The sequence below is a fragment of the Schistocerca nitens genome, chromosome 4, assembly GCF_023898315.1.
Source record: "Schistocerca nitens isolate TAMUIC-IGC-003100 chromosome 4, iqSchNite1.1, whole genome shotgun sequence".
In the NCBI taxonomy this organism is placed as follows: Eukaryota; Metazoa; Arthropoda; class Insecta; order Orthoptera; family Acrididae; genus Schistocerca; species Schistocerca nitens.
In genome coordinates, this window is record NC_064617.1 from 756,588,854 (window position 1) to 756,614,858 (window position 26,005).

General features: G+C 39.1%; 1 protein-coding gene across 3 annotated transcripts in view; it reads right to left on the minus strand.

Moving 5' to 3' along the window:
• Positions 1–877: 877 nt before the first annotated feature.
• The window catches only part of LOC126253049 (uncharacterized), a 106,929-nt gene continuing 81,801 nt past the window's right edge, over positions 878–26,005 (minus strand). For 2 of the 3 annotated variants that reach the window (XM_049954127.1, XM_049954126.1), the window contains exon 11: positions 879–1,888. In XM_049954127.1, the coding sequence (XP_049810084.1) occupies positions 1,791–1,888 (98 nt within the window). In that variant the 3' untranslated portion in view covers positions 879–1,790. Of the gene's footprint in view, positions 1,889–26,005 lie in introns of all 3 variants that reach the window. The other variant, XM_049954128.1, reaches the window with a different exon arrangement.

The following is a 26,005-nucleotide window of genomic DNA, read 5'->3' on the forward strand; positions in this document are numbered from 1 at the left end:
TTTCCGTGGGTGCCATTCCTTTCAAATAAAAATATTTAATCACAGCATTGTTCTTGATTCTCTCAATATTCGCCATTTTGTTTCCACTACGGTATACAATGCATCCTAGTTGCAAAACTAACGAAGCTGGAGCTGTGAAATTTGACTTGCGTGCCCACAAAGGGTCACCATAAAAGTAGGTGGTGGAGTTTGTGTGAGACATTATTGTAACTATCTCGGGCTAGAAACTTTTCGACCACCCCTCATATTACAACTCCATATCCCTGTGCATGAAATGCATTGATCTTTACAGACTGCAATGCAATCTAAAAGCAATATACAGCATTTTTAAATGAAGATTAGTAAAGTGATTTTTTTAACAAAATTAAATTAATTCAATTATGTATTCATTATGAGGGTTGAACGAAAAGATTGAAATGCTCCAATAACCAATTTTCATGGGCAGAGTCTTGACAAAACACGGACACTCCATTTTAATTTTAGTTTCACTTTCCTTTACTAATACTATTAGGCAGCAATTACTGCAAATATGATGGGTATCTGGGCAACAACACATTGCAGAATGTGTTCAACATACATATCATACAAAACATAAATATCTGAACCTTGCTACGACCCAACAGTCAATGTCATTAGGCAAACAGAGAAAGTCAGTACATATTTATTGCTATTTTCTTTAAGATACACTTAAGAGTGAAGCTTGGTAATCAAATAATCTACTCACATAAATTAATTTGAATCACATCTTTGTTTTAAAAATAACTTTAATATTTACAAATAGATTTTATTTCGTGCACAATATCACTCTGTATGAAATACTATACAATTTCATTATGTAACAAACAAGTATATTACAAACATGCCACTCATAATGTATTGCAATCAATAATATACAGGATATCTTGCATATAACACAAATGAAGTGTTATAACATAAGGAATAGGTACTAATTTTTAGAATGACAGAACTATTTTGTAAAAGAGATCAATAAATGTAAAATGTCTCTTATTTATGAGTGTAATGAGTGTGAAATATGTGAACAATGATCATGTGAGGTGAGTATTTCTACTTTGTACAAATCAAATTAAAAGGTTTCTGAAGAAATCTGGGGACATTATACGTAAACATCTCTGAAACAACTACATTTATGCTACAAAATGGTCTTTTGTACAAACTTACAGCAATTGTAACAAGATTTCAAATTTACATATGTTGTAATTACACTGCAAGAAGCCATCACATTTATGGCAGCCAATACACTTTTTACAAAACTTAAAAAGAGAAGAAACACCAAGAAACTGAAGGCAAGTATGTGACTTCACACACCACATTCCAGTAATCTATTTTACTTTTGTGGGCTGTCCCTCAACTATTGGAAGGGAATATTAAAACAAGTGCTGCTACATTCCACAAATTACATAAAAATAATTAATTGTACAACATATTTGCATAGTTTTAAACCTTATATAAAAATATAATTTTTATGTACACATATACACACTATTTAGTTAAATTGTTGAGTTGAATTGATCTGTCAAACTGTCGGTTTGGCTAAATAAAAGGAAAAAAATCCTAGGTTACAAATTAAACATATTAGATCTAACATTTTCTTCCTGGAGCCTGCTTCAAATGAAAAAGCACGACAACTTTCCAATATGAAAGTTTTACACATAAATACTGTGTCATCTGCTAAAATAAATTACAGGATATAGTATTATCACATATGCCCCCACTTCTGTTTCTATCACTTGATAGTGCTTTAACTTGTACCTCAATTTTAAGTTTTTAAATCACTTTTCTTCAAGATTCAGTGCAGCATACTGCTCTTCATCAACGTCCGTCATCATTAAATTACCATCTGGTAGCAGAAGAACCACCCTCCTCTTTCCTGAAATATCATACAACAATGTCAGTTCATCACAAATGGGGACATAATGTTTAATACCACACAAACAATTTTTTGGCTATTATTTTGAAACATTTTCCTGCGATAGTTTATCTTGGATTATGAAAAGATTATGAATAACAGTGGCCATGCATATAATTAGTCGCCAAAATTTTTCAAGTGCCTTTCGAGCTATTGAAGATATCATTTTGCTGGTTTTAAAGAAAGGAAGGCTACAGTTTAATGTTGGTCTAATAAAGGGGGAAGACACCTTCTAAAGTAAATGTGACATGAAATATCCTGGCAAATCAAAACAGGGTGTCCTGCAATATGTGAAAATTAGGAATTTTTGAAACTAGGAAAAACTTAAATTTTATTCCAAAAAATTGATTTTTTTAAAAATTTTTATGTTCATCCAGACAGTATTTATATGTTATCAATTTAAAATGGATGTGGTATTTTAAATAGCATTTGAATAATCAAAGGGAAATCAGTATGTTGTACATATAAAATGTACACACAAGCATTAATAACTGTTTTATGCCCGTCAAGTGTTGCTGATTCATGCCGCTGCATGAGAGGTGGGAAGGGAGGAATTCATTGCTTCAAGTCAGGCACAAAGTACTGAACAGCTTCATGGAAACGTTCACATTCAATTTAGTACCATATCTGGAACTGAAATAAGCCTGTTGTTATACTTACCATAACACCTGTTTAAGTGTTGTTCTCACCAGCAGGCGAAAAAATGTATGCATGCAAATGATACATTGATGTTTCCTACTGTGATATATAGTCAAGACTTTACAGCTTTGGAATGATATAGAAATTTATTGAGGTACCTTACAGAATCTGTAGATGTGTCATTTTGTAGCAAACAACCTCAAGTTTAATTCACATAGTCCATTAGTACTCCATTCCGCCACCAGGAGTGCCAGTGTAGTCCACTCTCTCTCTCTCTCTCTCTCTCTCTCTCTCTCTCTCTCTCTCTCTCTCTCTAAGGAATTAGAATTGCCATCCACCATACCAATGCGGTGGTGTCCTTAGGCTTCTGGTAAGCAGAGCATATGACATTTCCAATGCAAACAGTTTAACCCAAGAACTTGCACATTTGATAGCTGTTTTTAAGGGAAATGGGTACTCTGAGAAGCAGATTCGTTGAGCTATGGAGTCTGGACCATCACCAAAGGTGCATGAAGAGGAGCATACATCCGTGGCCTTCATTCCTTATGCTGCAGGCATATCATTAAGACTGGCAGAATTGTAAGGAGTTTTAACATTAAGAGTGTATTCCGTGCACCTTCCAAGATTAAAGCACTACTCGGATCTGAAAGATTATGTGGGGCTTTGGACAGGTGCAGAGAACATCACTGTCATATGAGGAGGCTACAACAGCTGGAAAAACTGGCGGTAGCAGAACTTTGCTCAAACATGGGACCCAGGATGAAATTGTTCGAGACTGCAATATTTGCCAACACTCCCGGTTTTGGAACAGTGTTTATAAAGAGTCAACTAAAATTATGCTGACAGACAATTTGATTAACAGAGACAATGGCTTTCCTCTTACTAGGACATGGAATTCTGTACTGCACCCCATCAAAACAGAATGTTATTTGGTGCCGCCAGTCAGTGTGTTTGAAAATAGACTTTGAGAGCGATATATCGTTGCTGAGGGTGTTCTACTAATGGCGATGCCTGCCTGGCCTTGGACAGCAGCAACTGCGATGGGCAGCACATGCGCTGTGTAAAGTACAGAGGACTAGTTAGGACAATGGTAGCAGCATCAGCGTTCTCTTGAAGATGGGAGACTGTCGGATTGCCGAAATATTGAATCAAGTTGATTTTAGGATCTGAGAAGACTTTAGGGACTTCCTAAGCCAGGAAAGCCTATCCAGTCGCATTCATGGCATATCTGCCTGCCAAATCCCATCCAATTCTATTTGGCCATTTCAATCTGACTGAATGACATGCGTACAAACATTTGAGTTTTAACGTTTATAGTATTATCACAATAAGAGAATAAAGCAAGGTTCACACAGGAATGTTTATGTACGCCAGTAGCCGTTAATACAGGCTTGTCCAGTCCAGTGTGGTTTTTCAAACAATCAACTGAGCTAATTCATGTAGTTTAGTTCAAATTGCCGACGGCAGGATGAGGAACTATAAGGTTGTGGTCACAGTGGCACCGATACCGATGCACACCGCCACACATGGGCCGAAGATGGCATATGCCACTACGTGTAATGTCACAATGTAGCTGATCTCATCGACCGAATGTACATATCACATCAGACAACAAACAGTGAAATTCAAATTATTTTTTTCCTTCTGGGTGGTTGGTTGGTTTGGGGTATAAAGGGACCAAACTACAGGGTCATCAGTTCTTTTTCCTCAGGCAAACAAGCTTCAAGATAAAACAATTCCCAAAAGGATTTGGAGAAATTAAAAGGGCAAAAAACTAACGGGGAACCACACCGAAAGAGAAAACTAAAGAAGCGAACCAAAAGGGGAAAGATTTCAGTCTTAATGGCCAACACGACACGAGAACTGGGAGAAATTGATAATTTTAGTCAAAGATGGAATTTGTGGCATCCTGAGCATAAAAAATATCATAACCAGGATAGAGTTCAGAATCTATGGACTGAAATTGCAGGTTTATTGGAAACCACAAGTGGGCAAAATCTTTTTCAGAAATTTTAGGTGTGGATTAAACCTGGAAAAATAATTTGTTCAAATGACAAGGTTGGCTTATCTTTTGCTTAAAATTGCTGTAGTGGTACTTCTTGGCTTCTGGTAGGTGGACATCAGCTGTCAACAAATTATTATTACTGCTTACTGGCATTGTCTTTATGGCAATAGGATGGTGATTCTGTTACTTGAACTGGTTTCCGAAGGCGGTGTACATAAGTGTTTCCACTTTTCGGTGTTTTAAGTATTCAGAGTATCTTACACTAAAATTCTTGTTTATCTTTCACACATATACTGAGTGACAGTCACTGAAGGTTAACTGACGTAGTCTGCAGAACATCATTTCTGCACCTCAAATACCTGTACTACAAAATTTTTAATTTGGCCTATACAACTTTTGGAGCTGTGCAAGTGCACTGTAAGACACTGAAATATTATCGATTTTCTTATTACAAGCAACCTTCGATCTGAAATAACACTGCCCCAAGGAATATTGTTACTTCCTTTGTCAGATCCACTGGGTAAGTGTTTAGAGAGCAGTGAAGTATACTAGAATCTGATTACCTGAATATTCTGCCAGCACTGCATTTATTTTCACCATTTTCAGAATAAAGTGAGCTGCTGTGAAACCACAAATCTACCTTTCATCAATTAAATAATATGTTCTTACTTACACAATTATTTTATCTATGCATCATACAACAGAAACATGTGCTTTCATCATGTAAGTTAACCATTATGTACTCATAACCTCATTGGCAAAAACTTTACACACCGAAGACACACATCCTGCCACTGTAGCACAATAAACCACTCTGAATAACCTGTTTTGGAGAGATCATTAGTGCAATGTATCACTGAAACTACATATTTTCGTGATAAAAACTTAACTAAGGTCTGCCCGAACAGACCATGAACGCCCAACGATACCGATTCGCTGCTGTCATCCTCAGCCCACAGGCATTACTGGATGCGGATATAGAGGGGCATGTGGTCAGCACACCGTTCTCCTGTGTGTATGTCAGTTTACCAGACTGGAGCCACCACTTCTCATTCATACAGCTCCTCAGATTGCTTCACAAGGGCTGAGTGCACCCGCTTACCAACAGCACTTGGAAGACCAGACAGTCACCCATCCAAGTGCTAGCCATCGATTCCGGCGTATTAATTTCTGAGGTGGTGGTCCCTTCTGATGCTAATCGATGGTGAGGTGGTGTCACAAAGTTAAAGCATTTTTAACAACTGTGGCATGGTGTTCCTCCCTTCATTTCATATGTTCGAACAACTCGTCTGGCAATTCCAGTAACTGAGGACAGGATATACAAAACTCGCCATGTTCTTTTTGAGACAGAAATAGCTTATTTACTTGCATTCAGCATCTTCTTAATGACAAATGTCGCACTATGGCACTCATCTCCAAGCACAGAGGCATCATGGTATCCATCCCATCCTCTGAGGTTAAAATCAAACCCAATTCATACATAACCACCTCAATACCATCAAAAACTGACGAATGAGATAGGATGCACAACGATCGATGTTATCGGGCAATCTCTGGCGACAGCATCTGATGACCGTTGTCAGTGGCACTGTGAACACGGCCTAAGGACGTAACCTATGTGTGAAGTGTAAAGACACTTCAGCTATCAAGATATTAGCAGTAAATTTTCAGAGTGTTTGGAATAAAGTTCCTGAATTTACTGCCCTCCAGGAAGCGTGTGGCGCTCAAATTATTCTCGGGACAGAAACCTGGCTGAACCCTGAGAGAGGCAGTTCTGAAATATTTAGTGAGGGTTGGAACGTGTATTGGAAAGACAGATTAGACACCATAGGAGGTGGTGTCTTCATTGCAGTTGACAAAAATATTGTGTCTACTGAGGTTGAATTAGAGAGTGATTGTGAAGTTATTTGGACACGTTTAACAGGGCTAGGAGAAATAAAGTTAATTGTTGGGTGTTATTACCAGCCACCAGGTTCCACCGTGACAGTTCTAGAATCATTCAAAGAGAGTCTACACTCTGTATCACAGAAGTACCTAGATCATGCTATATTAGTCGGAGGCCTGTTCAACCTACCTAGTATAGACTGTGATGTCTACGGATTCATTAAAGTGGTACAGACAAGCCGTGCTGTGAATTACTTTTGAACACATTATCCGAAAATTGTCTTGAGCAGCTAAATCAACAGCCAACGTGTAATGGAAATATTTTATATCTGGTAGCCACGAACAGACCAGACCTCATCGACTGTGACATTGTTGAGACAGGGATTAGTGATCACGATGTTGTCATTACAACTATGGTTACTAAAGTTAAAAGTCGGTCAAGAAGGCTAGGAGAGTATGCTTATTAGAAAGAGCAGATAAGCAGTTGTTAGCATCCCACTTAGTAACTGAACCGACTTCATTTACTTCCGGTACGATGGACGTGGAAGAATTATGGGCAAATTTTAAACACACTGTAAATCACGCATTGGACAAGTATGTGACGAAAAAGTGGGTTACAGATGGAAAAGACCCACCGTGGTTTAACAGCGCAGTTTGGAGAATGCTCAGGAAGCAAAGACAGTTGCATTTGCGGTACAAGAAAGATCGGGAGAATGAGGACAGGCAAAAGTTAGTAGAGATTCGTGCTGATGTAAAAAGAGCGATGCGCGAAGCATACAACCACATCCACCGTCATACCTCAGCAAAAGATCTTCCTGAAAACCCAAGGGAATTCTGGTCTTACATAAAATCGGTAAGTGGGTCGAAGGCTTCCATCCGGTCACTCACTGATCAGTCTGGCCTGGCAACGGAAGACAGCAAAACGAAAGCTGAAATTTTAAATTTAGCATTTGAGAAATCTTTCACGCAGGAGGATCGTACAAACATACCGCCGTTTGAGTCTCGTACAGATTCCCGTATGGATGACATAGTGATAGACATCCCTGGGGTTGTGAAGCAGCTGAATGGGTTGAAAATAAATAAATCGCCAGGTCCTGATGGGATTCCAATTCGGCTTTACAGAGAGGACTCTACTGCATTGGCTCCTTACTTAGCTTGCATTTATCGCGAATCTCTTGCCCAACGTGAAGTCCCGAGCGACTGGAAAAAAGTGCAGGTGATGCCTGTATATAAGATGGGTAGAAGGACGGATCCTCAAAATTACAGACCAATATCCTTAACATTGGTTTGTTGCAGGATTCTCAAACATATTCTCCGTTCGAATATAACGAATTTCCTTGAGACAGAGAAGTTGCTGTCCATGCATTTAGAAAGCATCGTTCCTGCGAAACGCAACTCGCCCTTTTTCACATATCTTGCGAACCATGGATGAAGGGTATTAGATGGATGCTAAATTTCTTGACTTCCGGAAAGCGTTTGACTCGGTGCCCCACTGCAGACTCCTAACTAAGGTACGAGCATATGGGATTGGTTCCCAAATATGTGAGTGGCTCGAAGACTTCTTAAGTAATAAAACCCAGTACATTGTCCTCAATGGCGAATGTTCATCGGAGGTGAGGGTATCATCTGGTGTGCCCCAGGGAAGTGTGGTAGGTCCGCTGTTGTTTTCTATCTACATAAATGATCTTTTGGATAGGGTGGATAGCAATGTGCGGCTGTTTGCTGATGATGCTGTGGTGTACGGGAAGGTGTCGTCGTTTAGTGACTGTAGGAGGATACAAGATGACTTGGACAGGATTTGTGATTGGTGTAAAGAATGGCAGATAACTCTAAATATAGATAAATGTAAATTAACGCAGATGAATAGGAAAAAGTATCCCGTAATGTTTGAATACTCCACTAGTAGTGTAGCGCTTGACACAGTCACGTCGATTAAATATTTGGGCATAACATTGCAGAGCGATATGAAGTGGGACAAGCATGTAATGGAAGGCGGATAGTCGTCTTCGGTTCATTGGTAGAATTTTGGGAAAATGTGGTTCATCTGTGAAGGAGACCACTTATAAAACACTAATACGATCTATTCTTGAGTACTGCTCGAGCGTTTGAGATCCCTATCAGGTCGGATTGAGGGAGGACATAGAAGCAATTCAGAGGCGGGCTGCTAGATTTGTTACTGGTAGGTTTGATCAACACGCGAGTGTTACGGAAATGCTTCAGGAACTCTGGTGGGAGTCTCTAGAGGAAAGGAGGCGTTCTTTTCGTGAATCGCTACAGAGGAAATTTAGAGAACCAGCATTTGAGGCTGACTGCAGTACAATTTTACTGCTGCCAACTTATATTTCGTGGAAAGACCACAAAGATAAGATAAGAGAGATTAAGGCTCGTACAGAGGCATATAGGCAGTCATTTTTCCCTCATTCTGTTTGGGAGTGGAACTGGGAGAGAAGATGCTAGTTGTGGTACGAGGTACCCTCTGCCATGCACCGTATGGTGGATTGCGGAGTAGGTATGTAGATGAAGACGTAAAGGCGTCCGACAATACATGAATGATGCACATGGCACGGTACTGTACAGCCACTTTAATGTTGATAGCACATTATTACTGCTGCGTGTAGTTAACAGTCTGCTGAAATGGATGACCAACATTTTTAATGAACATGGTTCAATTTTGTCATGAAGAATAGTGAAATAGTTTACTAACATCGCTCATATGAACTACGAAGAAAGCAGCAGCGGTAGTAGCAATGAGTGTAATAAAGAGTTCTTAATGTCATGAACAATATCAAGGAAGCCAAATGTAGTTGTGTGAAGATAAAGCTATGAGTTCACTGATTGTAAAACAAGTTTTATTTACCTATGCGTTTCAGTGTAATCATGTGTTGATGCAGTTTTATATTTTATTTATTTGTTCCACACTTATCTCAGTTATTAGTTCATAAAACAAAGGTTTTATCTTATTTTCATTTATCGTGTTTTTATCAAGAAGAATGTATTAATAGCTAATGTATTTTCACCTGCTACACATTCAGCTGAAGTTATTAGATCATAAAACAGCAGTAATGTTTTATTTTTATTTCCTACGCTTTTCTATAGCATAAGTTAGCAGTGAATTTATTTTTATCTGCTACATGCACACCTCAATTATTAGGTCGTAAAACAAGTTTTATTTCTCTATTTTTCCATTTCCTGTAATTTTCTGTAATAATTGTGTTAATGGAATGTATTTTTGGGTTTGTTCTGTAAGTTGCACGCACAGTTCAAGAATCGTGTTCCACTTAGATTGAACATGTTTACGTTACTCGTACATCATTAGAAACCCAACAGTAGAACATGTCAACAACTGGCAGTCCACCTACCTAAAACGCTTCTGTTTTCAACTACTGCTGGCTTCAAAGACCTGACGGTTGTGACTTTATAGTAGCTATTTTTTCCTTCCTCTCATTGCATTATCTTACAAAATCTTAAATTTAATTTAACAGTCTTTGCTACATATAAGAATAACATTTGAAGGTGGCTATGTGCCAGGTGTGACAGCATCAAGTTGGAATTTTCACGTGAGTTAGCCAACATGGGACAGTGGTAAGTGCCCATCTAAAAACCCAACTTTATACATCCTTCAGACTTCATGTACTTAGTATGATAAAATATTTTCTTAACTGATAAAATGACACCATCTAAATTGAAAGCAAAGTCTGGAGATATTTCAAAAAGAACTCTGATACTTCTGCCACATGCAAACTCTGCAATAAAGAGCTCAAAACATGGGTAATGCAACCAATCTTCGCTGCCACATTGGGAAGGTTCACAAACAGATGTTATTAGAAAATGAAATGCATCCTTTGAAAATCTTACACACACCCAGTCAAAACAGAGAAAAAATATTTGATTGCATCAATATTACGGCCAAGCCAGCAAAGTGCTTGTAATCTAATGAATAACCACAACTTAATACCGATCTCAAACCTGGTACTTCTAGTTCTTGGTAGTTGTGCTTGGTAATACAAAATCTTTCACACACACACACACACACACACACACACACACACACACACACATGCACGCGTGCACACTATTGGTTCAACTGAATGTTAAAGTTTTTTTTTAGAATAAGCTACTGTATAATTTATAATTATGGACAGTAAGTCATTTTTCTACCAGTGACGGAAAAAGGCTTTTGTGCTTTTGTACATAATGAAGGAACCCCAAGGACAGAAGCAATTAAATTCAGCACTGAAGAACATAATGGTGCGCTCTCATGCATTTTCAGAACTTACATTCATAAAACTGAGAGTTGCTGTTGACTTCTCACACTATGAAACAGGAATCATTTTTAGGAACAACAATCCATTCTTTAGGTAACTTACAACTGTTAAGCAGAACACTGCATACTACAATTGTATGAGCAACATACAGAACTATTGCAGCTTCTTGAGTGGGAAATGTCAATGGAGGAGAGTGAGTGAGTGAGTGAGTGAGTGTGTGTGTGTGTGTGTGTGTGTGTGTGTGTGTGTGTGTGTGTTACTATGGGCACTCAACAGCAGGTTATCAGCACCCTGACAATTTTAAAAGGAATGAGTGTATAAGAAAGTGTGAAAAGTGTTACAACTGGTGTGATATTCCTGGCTGTGGCTGCCAGTATTTTATCATGGTAGACGCTCTGTCTTGACGCAGCTTGATACACATGAAGTAGCATATGGTACGAAAGTGGAGTGAGGTACAAGCTGCAGATGGTACAGTATGTACTATTCCCATAGGATAGTCCGCCAATTGTACTGAACTTGCTTCTAATTGGTCAGCACATTCGGGCGTTAGGTGTCAAAAAGCCTAACTTTTCTTATTAATTATTAATAAACTTTTCATTGTATTTAACCAAGTTTTCAGTATGACAATTTCTCATGTTTATCCTTTAAATTTCACTAGTTTTGAGAAACATAAGAGTAACGATACTACAACACTGCTAATGTATCAACAAGTAGAATAAATAGGTTACGCCATGGAACAGCATCAGCTGATACTTTGCCTACACAAGATAATAACAAATGTGTGATTTAAATATTAATGGAGTTAGAAATAATAAAGGATACAAGTGAATTAAAGAAAGGGCAAAAATTACTTGCTGATAAAATAGAAACAAACGAGGAGATAGCAAAAATTAATCGCAAGTTTAAACATTTAGAGACGGGTCAATTCTCATGAAACTACAATAGGCGCTTGTAAAAAGAGAGAGAGAGAGAGAGAGAGAGAGAGAGAGAGAGAGAGAAGAACTGAGGATGAGAGTAAAGAATGGGGTCAAAAATTAGATATGTGTGCGCAAGAGGTTAACCATAAGATTGATGATGAGTAGCAAAAATAAATGATCTCATGCAAGCTCAAGATACTTTTGTATTGTCAGTTAGGGATGAAGTCATTAACTTACAATGATCAGCGTAAAATAAACAAAACTTGCAAAGATACCCATGAAAGGAAAAGCAAACAGTTCGTAGACTTAAAAGGACAAAAATGCAGTCCTTAGCCATAAAGTATCATGAATAGAATCTGTTTGTAGTGCTAATACAAATACGATTATTCAGGGTCGTTTGAGAGAAATTGAACAGAAAGTAGAATAAATACCTCAAGTAAGTGAGATGAGTAAAAACAGGTAATGTGGAAGTTGCATTAAACAGAAACTCGAAATGTGGATTGAACGGCAAAAATGTAAGGGTGTTGTTCTTATTAATGAAGTAACCAGTAATGCCAATGCTTACAAATTTCATAACTTTTCTAGCAAAGGTAGTATACATCCTGTTGCTTTAATTTGTCAGTTTGAGGGCATCATACCTGCCTGACAACATGACAGAACAACAGAAAATAAAGTTCTTAGCCAGTCGTTTTGAAGGAGATGCAATATCATGTGGAACAGGAGCCAGAAACACATGTAAAATATGCCAAGAATATATTAAAGCATTCTTAAATCAATACTGGTCCACAAGTACACAAAACAGTATAAAATCAGAAATATTTGAAGCTAGGAGCTTTGAAAACAGTGGCTGCAATAGTTATAATGAGTTCTTTTAGTATTAGTGGGAAAAGAACCAGTGCTTAACTGATCCTTTACATTAATCAGACTTAGTAGGAATAATAGCTCATAAGTTTCCTGTCTTACAGGAGGAACTAATTCATGTCAAGAAGAGTGAGGTTAACAACCTCTTGTATGTATTAGAACAGCTGGAAGCGCTTTTAGGCAACAGACAAGTGCTGGAAGGCTGGCGTAAAAACATGTGGCGTACAGACCGCTGCCACCACCACGACTCAAACAGGAATAGCATGTCAAACAGTAACAGCAAGCAAGGTAGAATGGAGGAAGACAGACCTCATGACAGTAACCGTAGTCCATCTAGAAGGGGAAGAGGTGGATTTCGAAAAGGTTTTAGGAGAGGAAAAAACTACAACAGTAGCCAGGAAAAGGAAAGAAATCAAGGGGAGTCGGAAAACACGTAAGCGGTTCGGACATAGTCCAATCGTGAACGGCCGAAATATGTGGTCCACTAATGAGATTCTTGGAATATGAGGAGAGGGATAACAGTAAAGATGCAATTATGCAAGAGGATAGGCCAGAGGTAGAGGAAACGTACCAACCAGCTGTAGAAATTGCAACCTCAAGTGATTTTTACAAGAGAATAAAGAAAAATGAGCATGTACCAGAGTTATTTGTACAAGGAGTAACGGTAGTTCTTGCCTATGGGGCCCGAAGTAAGGTTATAAAGAAGCCGATTTTATTGGAATTTACACTGCAGGAAAAGACATTCACAGTTAATGCCATGGTAGTGACCGGCCTGTGTGTAAATTTAATCCTGGGAGCAGATCGGTTAATTGCTAATGGGGCAATGCTAGATTTTGCTGAAGCACAAGCACAAATGAAAATGAAAGAGGGAAAGGAGGAAAATGTAATAAAATTTGTAGGGAACCAGGGACCACAGTGTGATGAAAGTAATGCCAGAATACAAATACTCAGGGAAAAGATGAGTTGGGATCTCAAACTGCGAGAAACCCTTAATTTCTTTACAAGAGTAGAGTCACAGGAGGAGGCAAATATCGAGATTAGGATCAGAGAAAAGATCGCAAGCATTAAGGGTTTAACTGCGCAACAAGCCTATGGGTTACAATACATACTACTACAGCACAAAAGAGCATTTTCAAAGAAACCAGGGTGCATGAAGTACTATGAGTATTATTTTCAAATAAAGGCACATGACCCCCTTAGGTTTAAGCTGTATTCCATTCCACTGGCAAAAAGGGAAGCGGTGGACAAAGAAATTAAAAATATGATTCAATCAAGGTAATAGAGTGCTCACAAAGTAGTTATACAAGGGTTGTACCAAAAGTAAGGTTCCCAATGAGCTACAGCCTCGAGGGAAGGTGCTAGGTTAAATCCGACAACAGTGCCGTGTGCAGTGGTGTAACCATTCTCGAGCCCACCCATCCATGATTCGCTACATTGCTCAGTGTTGGTTTGCCAGCTCTCAGAGATGGAAGTGTTGACATCTCCCGCCAAGAGCAAGGTTAGAGCAGTAATCTGGTTTCTCCATGCAAGCAAATTAGCACCCGTGGAGATTCATCGGCAACTTACTGAGGATTATGGCGAAGAGCGCATGTCTGTTCAGCACATCCACAAATGGTGTAGTGCTTTTGCTGAGGGCCGCACAGACATTTACGACGAAGAACGGAGTGGAAACCTGCCGGTTTCAGAAATGATTGTCCAGAAGATCAACAGTGAGCTGCTCAAAGATCAGAGGGTCACTGTCCGTGAACTTGTTGAACACATCCCTGAAGGTTCCCACAGCACAACTACAAGAACTGTAACAGAAACATTGGGTTATCGCAAAGTGTGTGCTCGCTGGGTCCCCCGGATGCTGACTGCTGGACACAAGGACACATGCCTTGACTGTGCTTGCAAGTTTCTTCAACAATGTGAGGGGGGGAGGCAACAAGGAGAAGTTGTTGACTATCACACCTTATCTAGGTTACCTGATGAAATGGACAAAGCAGATTTTAATGATTCAGGGCAAAAGGAGGTATCAATTATGTACCTCACACAAGTAAAGGAGGAGGACAAAATTTGAGTCATCCCACAAAACCTAAAAAGGGAACATGAGGATATTAAGCTTATCCGGTAAAATCAGGATATATTAAATGATATATAAAGGGATCTTATAAAGGAGAGCAAATCCTGAGAAAAAGCTGTGGAAGGTCTATTGGCCGAAAGAGAGTATCAGTAGCAGATCAGATGAAGGAAAGCTGCTACTTCAGCAATATTGAGAAGAAGGCCAGGGCAGTATTGAAAACAGGCATTCGATGTCACAAGATCAAGGCGGCTAATTCTAGCAATAGAATGGAAATGCATAACATGATCCCGACCAAAGTATTAGAAAGGGTCTGCATGGATTTATATAGCCCCCTTCCAACATCATGGGGAGGATATAAATATCTATTTGTGGTGTTGGATATGTTGTCAAAGCATGTGGAATTGTATCCGTTGAGAAAGGCTACTGGTAAGTCGGTAACAGACAAAATTAAGAATGACTATGTTACCAAGGTAGGCAAACCCGAGAGAATCATTAGTGATAACGGAAAGCAGTTCACCTCAGTGTACTGGAAGCAAATGTTGAATGACTTAGATATAAAACCCATTTACATTTCAAAGTACCTCAATCCAACATGAGTGAGAGAGTGAGGAGAGAGCTCAATAGATTATTTAGAACCTATTGTGCTAAGAAACATTATATGTGGGTAGCCCCCTTCCAGGATAATGGAATGTAGTCAAATTAAATCGGGTGATGCTGAGGGAATTAGATTAGGAAATGAGACACTTAAAGTAGTAAAGGAGTTTTGCTATTTATGGAGTAAAATAACTGATGATGGTCGAAGTAGAGAGGATATAAAATGTAGACTGGCAATGGCAAGGAAATCGTTTCTTTAGAAGAGAAATTTGTTAACATCGAGTATAGATTTAAGTGTCAGGAAGTCGTTTCTGAAAGTATTTGTATGGAGTGTAGCCATGTATGGAAGTGAAACATGGACGATAAATAGTTTAGACAAGAAGAGAATAGAAGCTTTCGAAATGTGGTGCTACAGAAGAATGCTGAAGATAAGGTGGGTAGATCACGTAACTAATGAGGAGGTATTGAATAGGATTGGGGAGAAGAGAAGTTTGTGGCACAACTTGACTAGAAGAATGGATCGGTTGGTAGGACATGTTTTGAGGCATCAAGGGATCACCAATTTAGCATTGGAGGGCAGCGTGGAGGGTAAAAATCGTAGAGGGAGACCAAGAGATCAATACACTAAGCAGATTCAGAAGGATGTAGGTTGCAGTAGGTACTGGGAGATGAAGAAGCTTGCACAGGATAAAGTAGCATGGAGAGCTGCATCAAACCAGTCTCAGGACTGAAGACCACAACAACAACATGTGGGTAGAATATGTTGAAAAGTTTGAAAGAAATATCACCGAGTTGCCTCAATCGACCACAGAACTACCTCCACAGGAATTGATGACAGGGGAAAGGGTGCCCAGTATTATCGAGTAAATAGTTAACTTTCCACCCAGAGATGAATTATCTACACAAGAGAAAAAAGACCTGGCATTAAAGAGGATAAAGGAAAAGGTGGCTAAATGTAAGAGTAAACATGATCAGCAATTCAGACAGGTATTGTACCAAGTTGATGAACTGGTGCTAATGAAGTCAAGACCAAGGTCCTCAAAAATTGATTCGTAAACCAAGAAGTTCCATGAAACGTATGAGGGTCCATATAGGATAATTATACTGGCTCATCCTAGTGCTGTGGAGGCGGCCAACCCAAAGACAGGACAGAGCAAAGGATTGTATAATGTTATTGATATCAAAAAGTTTCATCATAAATAGAGCAACCTCAGGAGAGAATAGCACACTTTGCATTGCTAGGTAGCTGATGCCTACATGAGACAATTGGATTAAACGTTATTAGCAACAATTGGTAGATGGTCTGCGAGTGATTACAAGCAGTAGTGAGGTTTCCACAGCAATACATATATATTTAGGCTAGGATGAGTCCAGCTACAGTTCAAATGAGGATGAAATAGTTTTGGATCTACCACAGAAGTCGACCACTCATATATAAATGATAATGAGAGAGTTTTGGATTGACCACTCGTATATGATGATAAGGAATGGAATGTAATAGGCGACATGAGAGTCGTCCACATATTTAGGGATTAGTAGGTGAGGTATTTCCGCTGAAGCATTATTATTATTATTATTAATTGTATCATAAGTTTTTCTGTAAGTTCTATGACAGCCTCTGCTGCATATTGAGGAGGTAAATAGAGTGAGCAAACAGTGACCCTTCAACACATATGAATTTCAATTGCAACTGCTGGCAGATCAGTAACCAGGGGAGAGCAAAGGAGTGGTGCACATTACTGGCAAACACAGGAACCTCTAATTTGGCACTTTTCCCCATCACGTCATCCTTGTAACAGAGCGTATAGCTCCCTTAGTACAATGGCATCAGATGCTTTAAAATGAGTTTCCTGCAAACACAAGCACTGGGGGTGTTCCTGTGCTTCGAGTTTCAGTTTCTCCGCGAGTCCTGAACCCATTCAGGTTCCACTGTAGTATGGGCACTATTTCACCAGTGTGGTTTTAATTTGCCGATTTCTTTGCACCAGGGAGGTGAGGCACTTCTAGAGAGAGGGGGAGAGGAGGGGCTGTCTGGGTCTGTTGGTGAGGCACCTGACTGCATGATGTCCTCCTCACCAGTCAGATATGACAGAACAATGTCTGCTGGTACTCGGAAAAGGTTTTGAGACAAACGTTGTGACTGTCCCAGTTCCCATTCCCTTAAAAGGATGACAGGAAAAGGAGGCATTGAGAGGCACTCTGCTTTCGGGTACCATGTTGATGCTCACTGTGGAACTGTTGCTGGTCTCTTCTGTTATAACTGCCTGGATTAATATGTTCTTACTCGCTTTGCTTTGGGCTTGTAGAAGTACAAGTACAGGTGCTTGTGGTTGATAGTGGTATGCTGGACGTTGTATGCAATGAAGCGTCCACTGTCCACCTTGGGAACAGATTTCTGCACCACAAAAGAATACAAAGTGGCAGAGACAGGGGGTTTTGTTGCTTTATAGTCTTTATTGTCTTTTTATTGTCTTCAGTATACGGGATTTGCTTGGTCACTTTTATTTCCTGAACTTTGCCTTCCTCAGCATAAACAAAACAGTCTCAGCTCCAGACTGAGAGTCTCACAGAGCAGTTGATGCAGACTGCCAGAGACGGGCAGTCAGTCCCAGTGTCATGGGTTGCCTTTCCATACTTCCCACAGGTCGCTTCACCTCTGCAACTCATTGTTCTATGGGAAAAACGCTGCCATTTATAGCACCACACAGGATTAGCTATGTAAGACCTGCTGAAGTTAGAGGAACCCTGCCATAATATGTTCAGGAAGCATTGCAGAATTAAAGGTGACAATGAATAAGGAGGTCTTCTCAATTTCTCCATTATTCCTTCAGATTCACTTCTCCTCATCCACTATCCCCTATCCATTCTTACTTCAGCTCTCTTACATCCACGTCCATGACATTACAGTACATGAGAGAGGCATGCACCTCACCAATCATATCATAAACACCCAATTTGTGTGATTACTTAACAAGTTCCACCTGCTTTGACTTGTTAGTTTCGACAAACAAGGAATCATTATGCAAACATTTAATAGACTTTAAGGTGCCCGAAATCCTCCTCCTAAGTCTTTATGGATTAGAAGGGGGACATTTTTTCTAATGTTCCCTCCATCCTCTTGATCGCTGGAAAAACATTTTGACTTTCCTTGAGCCTTGTTACTATAGTCAAACTGATTCCAATTATGAGGAGGCCTCTCTCATACGTTCAGATGAATCGGTATGAGTATTCCCAGGGGGTACAGTTGAGAAGAAAAGAAGATTTCAAGGGTTCCATCTCAGTCCCATGAACATCTGGGGAAATAAGGGTCCACTCAGACTAAGCCTTGGGTACCTGAATAAGCAGTATATGACAGGTGTGGCAGGTCCCCCAGAGTTGCCCGCTAATGATTGTTCTTCCTTAACAGCCGTGCATCTTATCGGCACGCAGCACGCCTTGAGATTGAGGTTTTTTATAAAGGTTTACCATCCTCATGATCCGAGCGGTTAAGGGGAGGTTTACTATCTTTTGGCTCAAAAAAATTTTATTTTTTTAAAAATTTCATTTTTGGATCCATGAAATGGTTTCTCTGAATACGGAACAGAAATGTTTGTTATTCACAGTTGGAAAAAAAAAAAAAAAAAAAAAAAATGCACCTGCCTGAAATCGGCGTTTTTCCACACACCAGTTTTTTTCGGGAATTTCGACTTTGTAGCTGCGAAAGAGGGGCAGCAGCCTTTTCAGTAGTTGGAAGGGCAACAGTCAGGATGATTGACTGATCTGGCCTTGTAACACTAACCAAAACGGCCTTGCTGTGCTGGTACTGCGAACAGCTGAAAGCAAGGGGAAACTACGGCCGTAATTTTTCCCGAGGGCATCCAGCTTTACTGTATGGTTAAATGATGATGGCGTCCTTTTGGGTAAAATATTCCGGAGGTAAAATAGTCCCCCATTCGGAAAACCGGGTGGAGACTACTCAAGAGGATGTCATTATCAGGAGAAAGAAAACTGGCGTTCTACGGATCAGAGCGTGGAATGTCAGATCCCTTAATTGGGCAGGCAGGTTAGAAAATTTAAAAAGGGAAATGGATAGGTTAAAGTTAGATATAGTGGGAATTAGTGAAGTTCGGTGGCAGGAGGAACAAGACTTTTGGTGAGGTGAATACAGGGTTATAAACACAAAATCAAATAGGGGTAATGCAGGAGTAGGTTTAATAATGAATAGGAAAATAGGAATGTGGGTAAGCTACTACAAACAGCATAGAGAACGCATTATTGTGGCCAAGATAGATATGAAGCCCACGCCTACTACAGCAGTACAAGTTTACATGCTAACTAGCTCTGCATATGATGAAGAAATTGACGAAATGTATGATGAGATAAAAGAAATTATTCAGGTAGTGAAGGGAGACGAAAATTTAATAGTCATGGGTGACTGGAATTCGGCAGTAGGAAAAAGGAGAGAAGGAAACATAGTAGGTGAATATGGATTGGGGGTAAGAAATGAAAAAGGAAGCCACCTAGCAGAATTTTGCACAGAGCCCAACTTAATCATAGCTAACACTTGGTTCAAGAATCATGAAAGAAGGTTGTACACATGGAAGAAGCCTGGAGATACTGACAGGTTTCAGATAGATTATATAATGGTAAGACAGAGATTTAGGAACCAGGTTTTAAATTGTAAGACATTTCCAGGGGCAGATGTGGATTCTGACCACAATCTATTGACTATGACCTGTAGATTGAAACTGAAGAAACTGCAAAAAGGTGGGAATTTAAGGAGATGGATAAACTGACTAAACCCGAGTTTGTACAGAGTTTCAGGGAGAGCATAAGGGAACAATTGGCAGGAATGGGGGAAAGAAATACAGTAGAAGAAAAATGGGTAGCTTTGAGGGATGAAGTAGTGAAGGCAGCTGAGGATCAAGAAGGTAAAAGGACGAGGGCTAGTAGAAATCCTTGGGTGACAGAAGAAATACTGAATTTAATTGATGAAAGGAGGAAATATAAAATGCAGTAAACGAAGCAGGCAAAAAGGAATACAAACGCCTCAAAAATGAGATCGACAGGAAGTGCAAAATGGCTAAGCAGGCATGGCTAGAGGACAAATGTAAGGATGTAGAGGCTTATCTCACTAGGGGTAAGTTAGATACAGCCTACAGGAAAATTAAAGCGCCCTTCAGAGAAAAGAGAACCACTTCTATGAATATCAAAAGCTCAGGTGGAAACCCAGTTCTAAGCAAAGAAGGGAAAGCAGAAAGGAAAGGTGGAAGGAGTATATAGAGGGTCTATACAAGGGCAATGTACTTGAGGACAATATTATGGAAATGGAAGAGGGTGTAGATGAAGATGAAATGGGAGATATAATACTGCGTGAAGAGTTTGACAGAGCATTGAAAGACCTGAGTCAAAACAAGGCCCCCGGAGTAGACAACATTCCATTAGAACTACTGACAGCCTTGGGAGAGCCAGTCCTGACGAAACTCTACCATCTGGTGAGCAAGATGTATGAGACAGGAGAAATACCCTCAGACTTCAAGAAGAATATAATAATTCCAATCCCAAAGACTGGAATAAGTTCTTTCAAATTCTGAAGGTGGCAGGGGTAAAATATGGTGGTCGAAGTAGAGAGGATATAAAATGTAGACTGGCAATGGCAAGGAAAGCGTTTCTGAAGAAGAGACATTTGTTAACATCGAGTATAGATTTAAGTGTCAGGAAGTCATTTCCGAAAGTATTTGTATGGAGTGTAGCCATGTATGGAAGTGAAACATGGACAATAGATAGTTTGGACAAGAAGAGAATAGAAGCTTTCGAAATGTGGTGCTACAGAAGAATGTTGAAGATTAGGTGGGCAGATCACGTAACTAATGAGGAGGTATTGAATAGGATTGGGGAGAAGAGGAGTTTGTGGTACAACATGACTAGAAGAAGGGACCGGTTGGTAGGACATGTTCTGAGGCATCAAGGGATCACAAATTTAGCATTGGAGGGCAGTGTGGAGGGTAAAAATCATAGAGGGAGACCAAGAGATGACTACACTAAGCAGATTCAGAAGGATGTAGGTTGCAGTAAGTACTGGGAGATCAAGAAGCTTGCACAGGATAGAGTAGCAAGGAAAGCTGCATCAAACCAGTCTCAGGACTGAAGACCACAACAACAACAACAACAACAACAACAACAACAACACCATACTGTATTAGTACAGTACATTACTAATGAGTTCTCAATGACTGTTAAGCTATGTCTCCAATTTATTATTTATGTGTATATTCAAGTACGCACACAAATTTCGCGTTCAACAAATCGTTCATGCAGGACAATTGTACAAAAGTACTGTCATTTGACCATCAAACAGACTCCCATAAAGACAAAGTAATAAGAATCGCTGGTACAGAGAGACAACTAAAAAATTTGAAAGAAAAAGAGTCACCAGGTCTGGATGGAAACCCAAATCTATTTTACAGAGAGTACTCAACAGCGCTGGCCTCTTACCTAGCTTGCATTCATCAAGAATCTGCCCAGCACAAAGACCAAAATGACTGGAAAAAATCACAGGTGACTCCAGCACATGAGAAGGGTAAAAGAATGGACCTGCAAAATTAAAGACTAATATTCCTAACTTCAGTTAGCTGCAGAATCCTTGAACATATTCTCAATTCGAATATAATAAATTTTTCTGAGACCGAGAAACTTATGTCCACGAATCAGCATGGCTTTAGCAAGCATCGCTCATGTGAAACTCAGCTTACCTTTGGTCACGTGATATACAGCGAACTATGAATGGAGGGCAACAGGCAGATTCCATATTTCTAGATTTCCAGAAAGCATTTGTCATGGTGCCCCACTGCAGGCTGTTAATGGCGGGATGAGCATATGGAATAGGTTACAGATATGAGTGGCTTGAAGACTTCTTACGTTATAAAACCCAGTATGTTGTCCTCGACAGCGGTGTTCATCAGAAACAAGGGAACTGCCAGAAGTACCTCGGGAAAGTGTGACAGGACTGCTATTATTCTCTATATACATAAATTATTTGGCAGACAGGGTAGGCAGTAACTTGCAGTTGTTTGCTGATGATTTGGTGTACATTAAGGTTTCTAAGTTGAGTGACTACAGAGAAGATGACTCAGACAAAATTGCTAGTTGGTATTATGGATGGCAGCGACCTTTAAATGTAGAAAAATGTAAGTTAATGCAGATGAGTAGGAAAACTGTTCGGGTACAGCATTAGTAGTGTCCTGCCTGACACAATTAAGTCATTTAAATATCTGGGTATAATGTTGCAAAGCTATATGAAATGAAACAAGTTTGTGAGGACTGTGATAGAGAAAGCGAACAGTCTACTTCGGTTTATTGGGAGAATTTGAGGTAAGTGTTGTTCACCTGTAAAGGACACCACATGCAGGACACTGGTGCAACCTATTTTTGAGTACTACTGGGGAGTGTTTAGGATCTGTACAAGGTTAGATTAAAGGAAGACATCGAAGCATTTCAGAGGAGGGCTGCTAGATTTGTTACGGATAGGTTTGAACAACATGTAAGTATTACAGAGATGCTTCGGCAACTCAAATGGGAATCCCAGGAGGGAAGGTGACTTGCTTTTCAAGGAACACTGTTGAGAAAATTTATAGAACCAGCATTTGAAGTTGACTGTTGAATGATTCTAATGCCACCAACATGCATTTCGTGTGAGGACCACAAAGATAAGATATGAGAAATTAGAGTTTATACAGAGGCATACAGATGGTCGTTTTTCCCTTGCTCAATTTGCGAGTGGAACAAGAAAGGAAATGACTAGCAGGGTACCCTCTGCCACGCACACTATGATGGCTTGAAGAGTATCTATGTAGATGTAGATAAATAAATAATAAAGCATGTAAATGTTTTTGTACAAGATAAATACACAGTTTATTGGTCAACCACAGTCCAATGTCCTTCAACAGATACAGCATACACTACATACATGAACCCCTATCCATATGATCGATGGAAGGGTTATGGAGTAACCCCCCAAACTCCACTGTGAATTTGATATTATTATGCTTAGAATTTAGAATGCTTAAGTTGTCATAGTACCCACCCAAAAGCTCAGCATCTCATGAACATATGAAAACCAGCACCCAATCTTTTAAGAGAATATGTTATTTTCCATGAAATGGTTTTCAAAATTTCTTTGAAGATTTCTGCTAGGACTGGGCTGAGGGGGCAACCCATAACTAGACCATTTAACTGTTTGTACATCTTGGCATTGAAACAGAAATAATTTCTGTGTTACAGAACTGCGTGTTGTTGAATATCGTTCACTATGTTAACTTAATTAATAATACCATAACAAGATTGAAACTTGGTCCTGATTTTGGACAAGTTATTTAACTTTCTGGCGAACTGGCGACACAGCGATGAGAATACACTACAGGACAGATTGGGATCTTGTCTTTATGCAGTTTAGACAGGCCATAAAAATTTCTGGGAGCTATAGAATTCATGTTGGGGAGGAAGTAGGTATCAGAGTCAAACAAGAGTGTTATCCGGAAAATAGATTACATTTTGGTATTAAAAAAGTATAGGAAAACTGATGTTTTACAATTAAATACTACTTTCCAACATAGTCTCCACACAAATTAAGGCATTTTTCAGTCATGAACAAGCTTTGAAATTCTGTTCTCGTAAAATTCAGTTCACACGAATTTAGGCATTTACCTTAATGGCACATGAGCTTTGAAATTCAATTCTCATGAATTCTGGCACCTTACACTTCAATCAGTTAGTCACACCTTCCTGCAGTTCCACATGTATGTCAAACTGCTGTGTTGCAAGCAATGTCTTCAACGTTTAAAACAGATGGTAATTATTGAATGCAAGATCCTGAATGTAGGGCAGATAGCATTATTGGCTAACAGACACCTGGGGTTGTTTGGCTACCTAGTGCAAGTCTTTTTATTTGATGCCATTTTGGCGTATTAATGATGATGAAAACAACACAACATCCGGACCCCGAGCACGTAAAATCTCCAACCTGATCAGGAATCAAATTCAAATAAATCAACAACAAGCACACCTTCCCTGTAACAAAAACAGTTGCCATAAGCTTTCTTGCAGGCAATGTTTGCACGGATCTTATTGTTTTTTTTTTTTTGGGAACCTCTCATCAAGAATGGAATTAGGTCTTCCAGTTCGCATTTTTGACCAAAGTCCCATCTGCAGTAATGATTTGATCACATAATAAGTCACCAGTTTTTTTCAAAAGAACCAAGAAATAACAATGACACAGCCATATGCTGATTCTTGTAGTTTTCTGTCAAGACTTTGGGTAACCATCTTACAGAAAACTTATGATAGCCTAGCTTCTGTGCAAGGAGTTCATGCAACAAACTTTGCGGAATTTGAGGAAAATTAAATGAGGACTCAAGTTATTTTGAATCAGTGGTTTTCTTGAATCTTCTCATTGACTTTTGCGACCCAGGCGATCAGTCACAATGCTGTCGCCCACCTCGTTCTTCATCATGAACATTAATTAGGCCACTTTTAAACATAATGTACCATTGGCATACTCCACCTTCACTGATTATGTCGTTTCCATACACTTTACACTGTTGGTAAGTTACCCATCCTACTCATATGCACCATTTTTCTTTTATTTAGTTTCTGTAGTTTCACCTGCACTGTTAATATTGTAGTTAGTATACTTACAGTTGTTTTCACTTACCTGTTTGGTCTCACTTGTAATATTTCAACAGTTTGTAATATTGGACCTTCCAAGGACAAGATAACTTGTTCAGTTACACCCTTGGAACATCTCACCATAGTTTTCTATATTGTTCAACTTATTTTTCTTCTCAGAACAAGTGTTGTAATTTATCATGCAGTTCATTATCCAGTGTGTTACATATTTTATCTAAGCTAAATAGTATTTTATCTAAGCTAAATAGTATTTTACTGAAATAAATCCTCTTTCTTTAGTCTAATATCAAACATTAACAATTGTCACATTTGAAAACCAGCCAAGATACTCTTTAGATGGACTAGTTTAAAATCTTTGCCCCCCCCCCCCCCAAAAAAAAAAAAATCACAGCCATACATATTCATCTTTTTATGCGCGACAGAGGTGTAACAGCCAAAAACTGGTTTCTAAAATAATAAATATCTTAAAATATTACACCAGCACCATATGGTTTTCTTCATAAAGTATCAACTATTCAACCTAGAGACTACAGGATAGTCGGTTAATACAAGCACTATTTTTTTATAAGGATCATCAATGTTCATGACACAGTATATTCTTGCAAAAAAAGTTCACTTGCAATTCAATCAACAGACTTTGTTATATGTTCCTGACTCCCAGTTTGACCACTAAATTTCACCATCATCAAACAAAAATTAATAACAACAATAATAATCTGACTTGTGCCCTCCATCTCAAGAGGCTTATCACTAATTACAAGAATGAAGAGAAAGTGTTTCTATCCATTGTAGAATTTTATAAATTAATAAAGTTCAAAACCTATCAAATTTTAATTGCGCTAACTGAAATTAGGATTGGGTGGAGTGGTTGGGGAGACCATTTGCTTTCTGCCAAACACCAAGCTGCCCTCCATCTTCTCAAAGGCCATCACTTTATAGTGCTTTACACTGAAATATAATCGTATAATTTACAATTAGTAACCCAACTGTCAATTGGGACAATACATGTGTTAGAATATAAACCTGATACAGTCATGGTCTTCGGTTTGTTTAATGTATATCTGTTTGTTTTCTTACTTGGACACTGCTTCTATTTGGTTGAAGTTCGGATTCGGAATGAAGGCTGCATTTATACCAATGAGCATATTTGCATTTGTGACTTTTGCCCGGATATCAAGCTTACTTAAA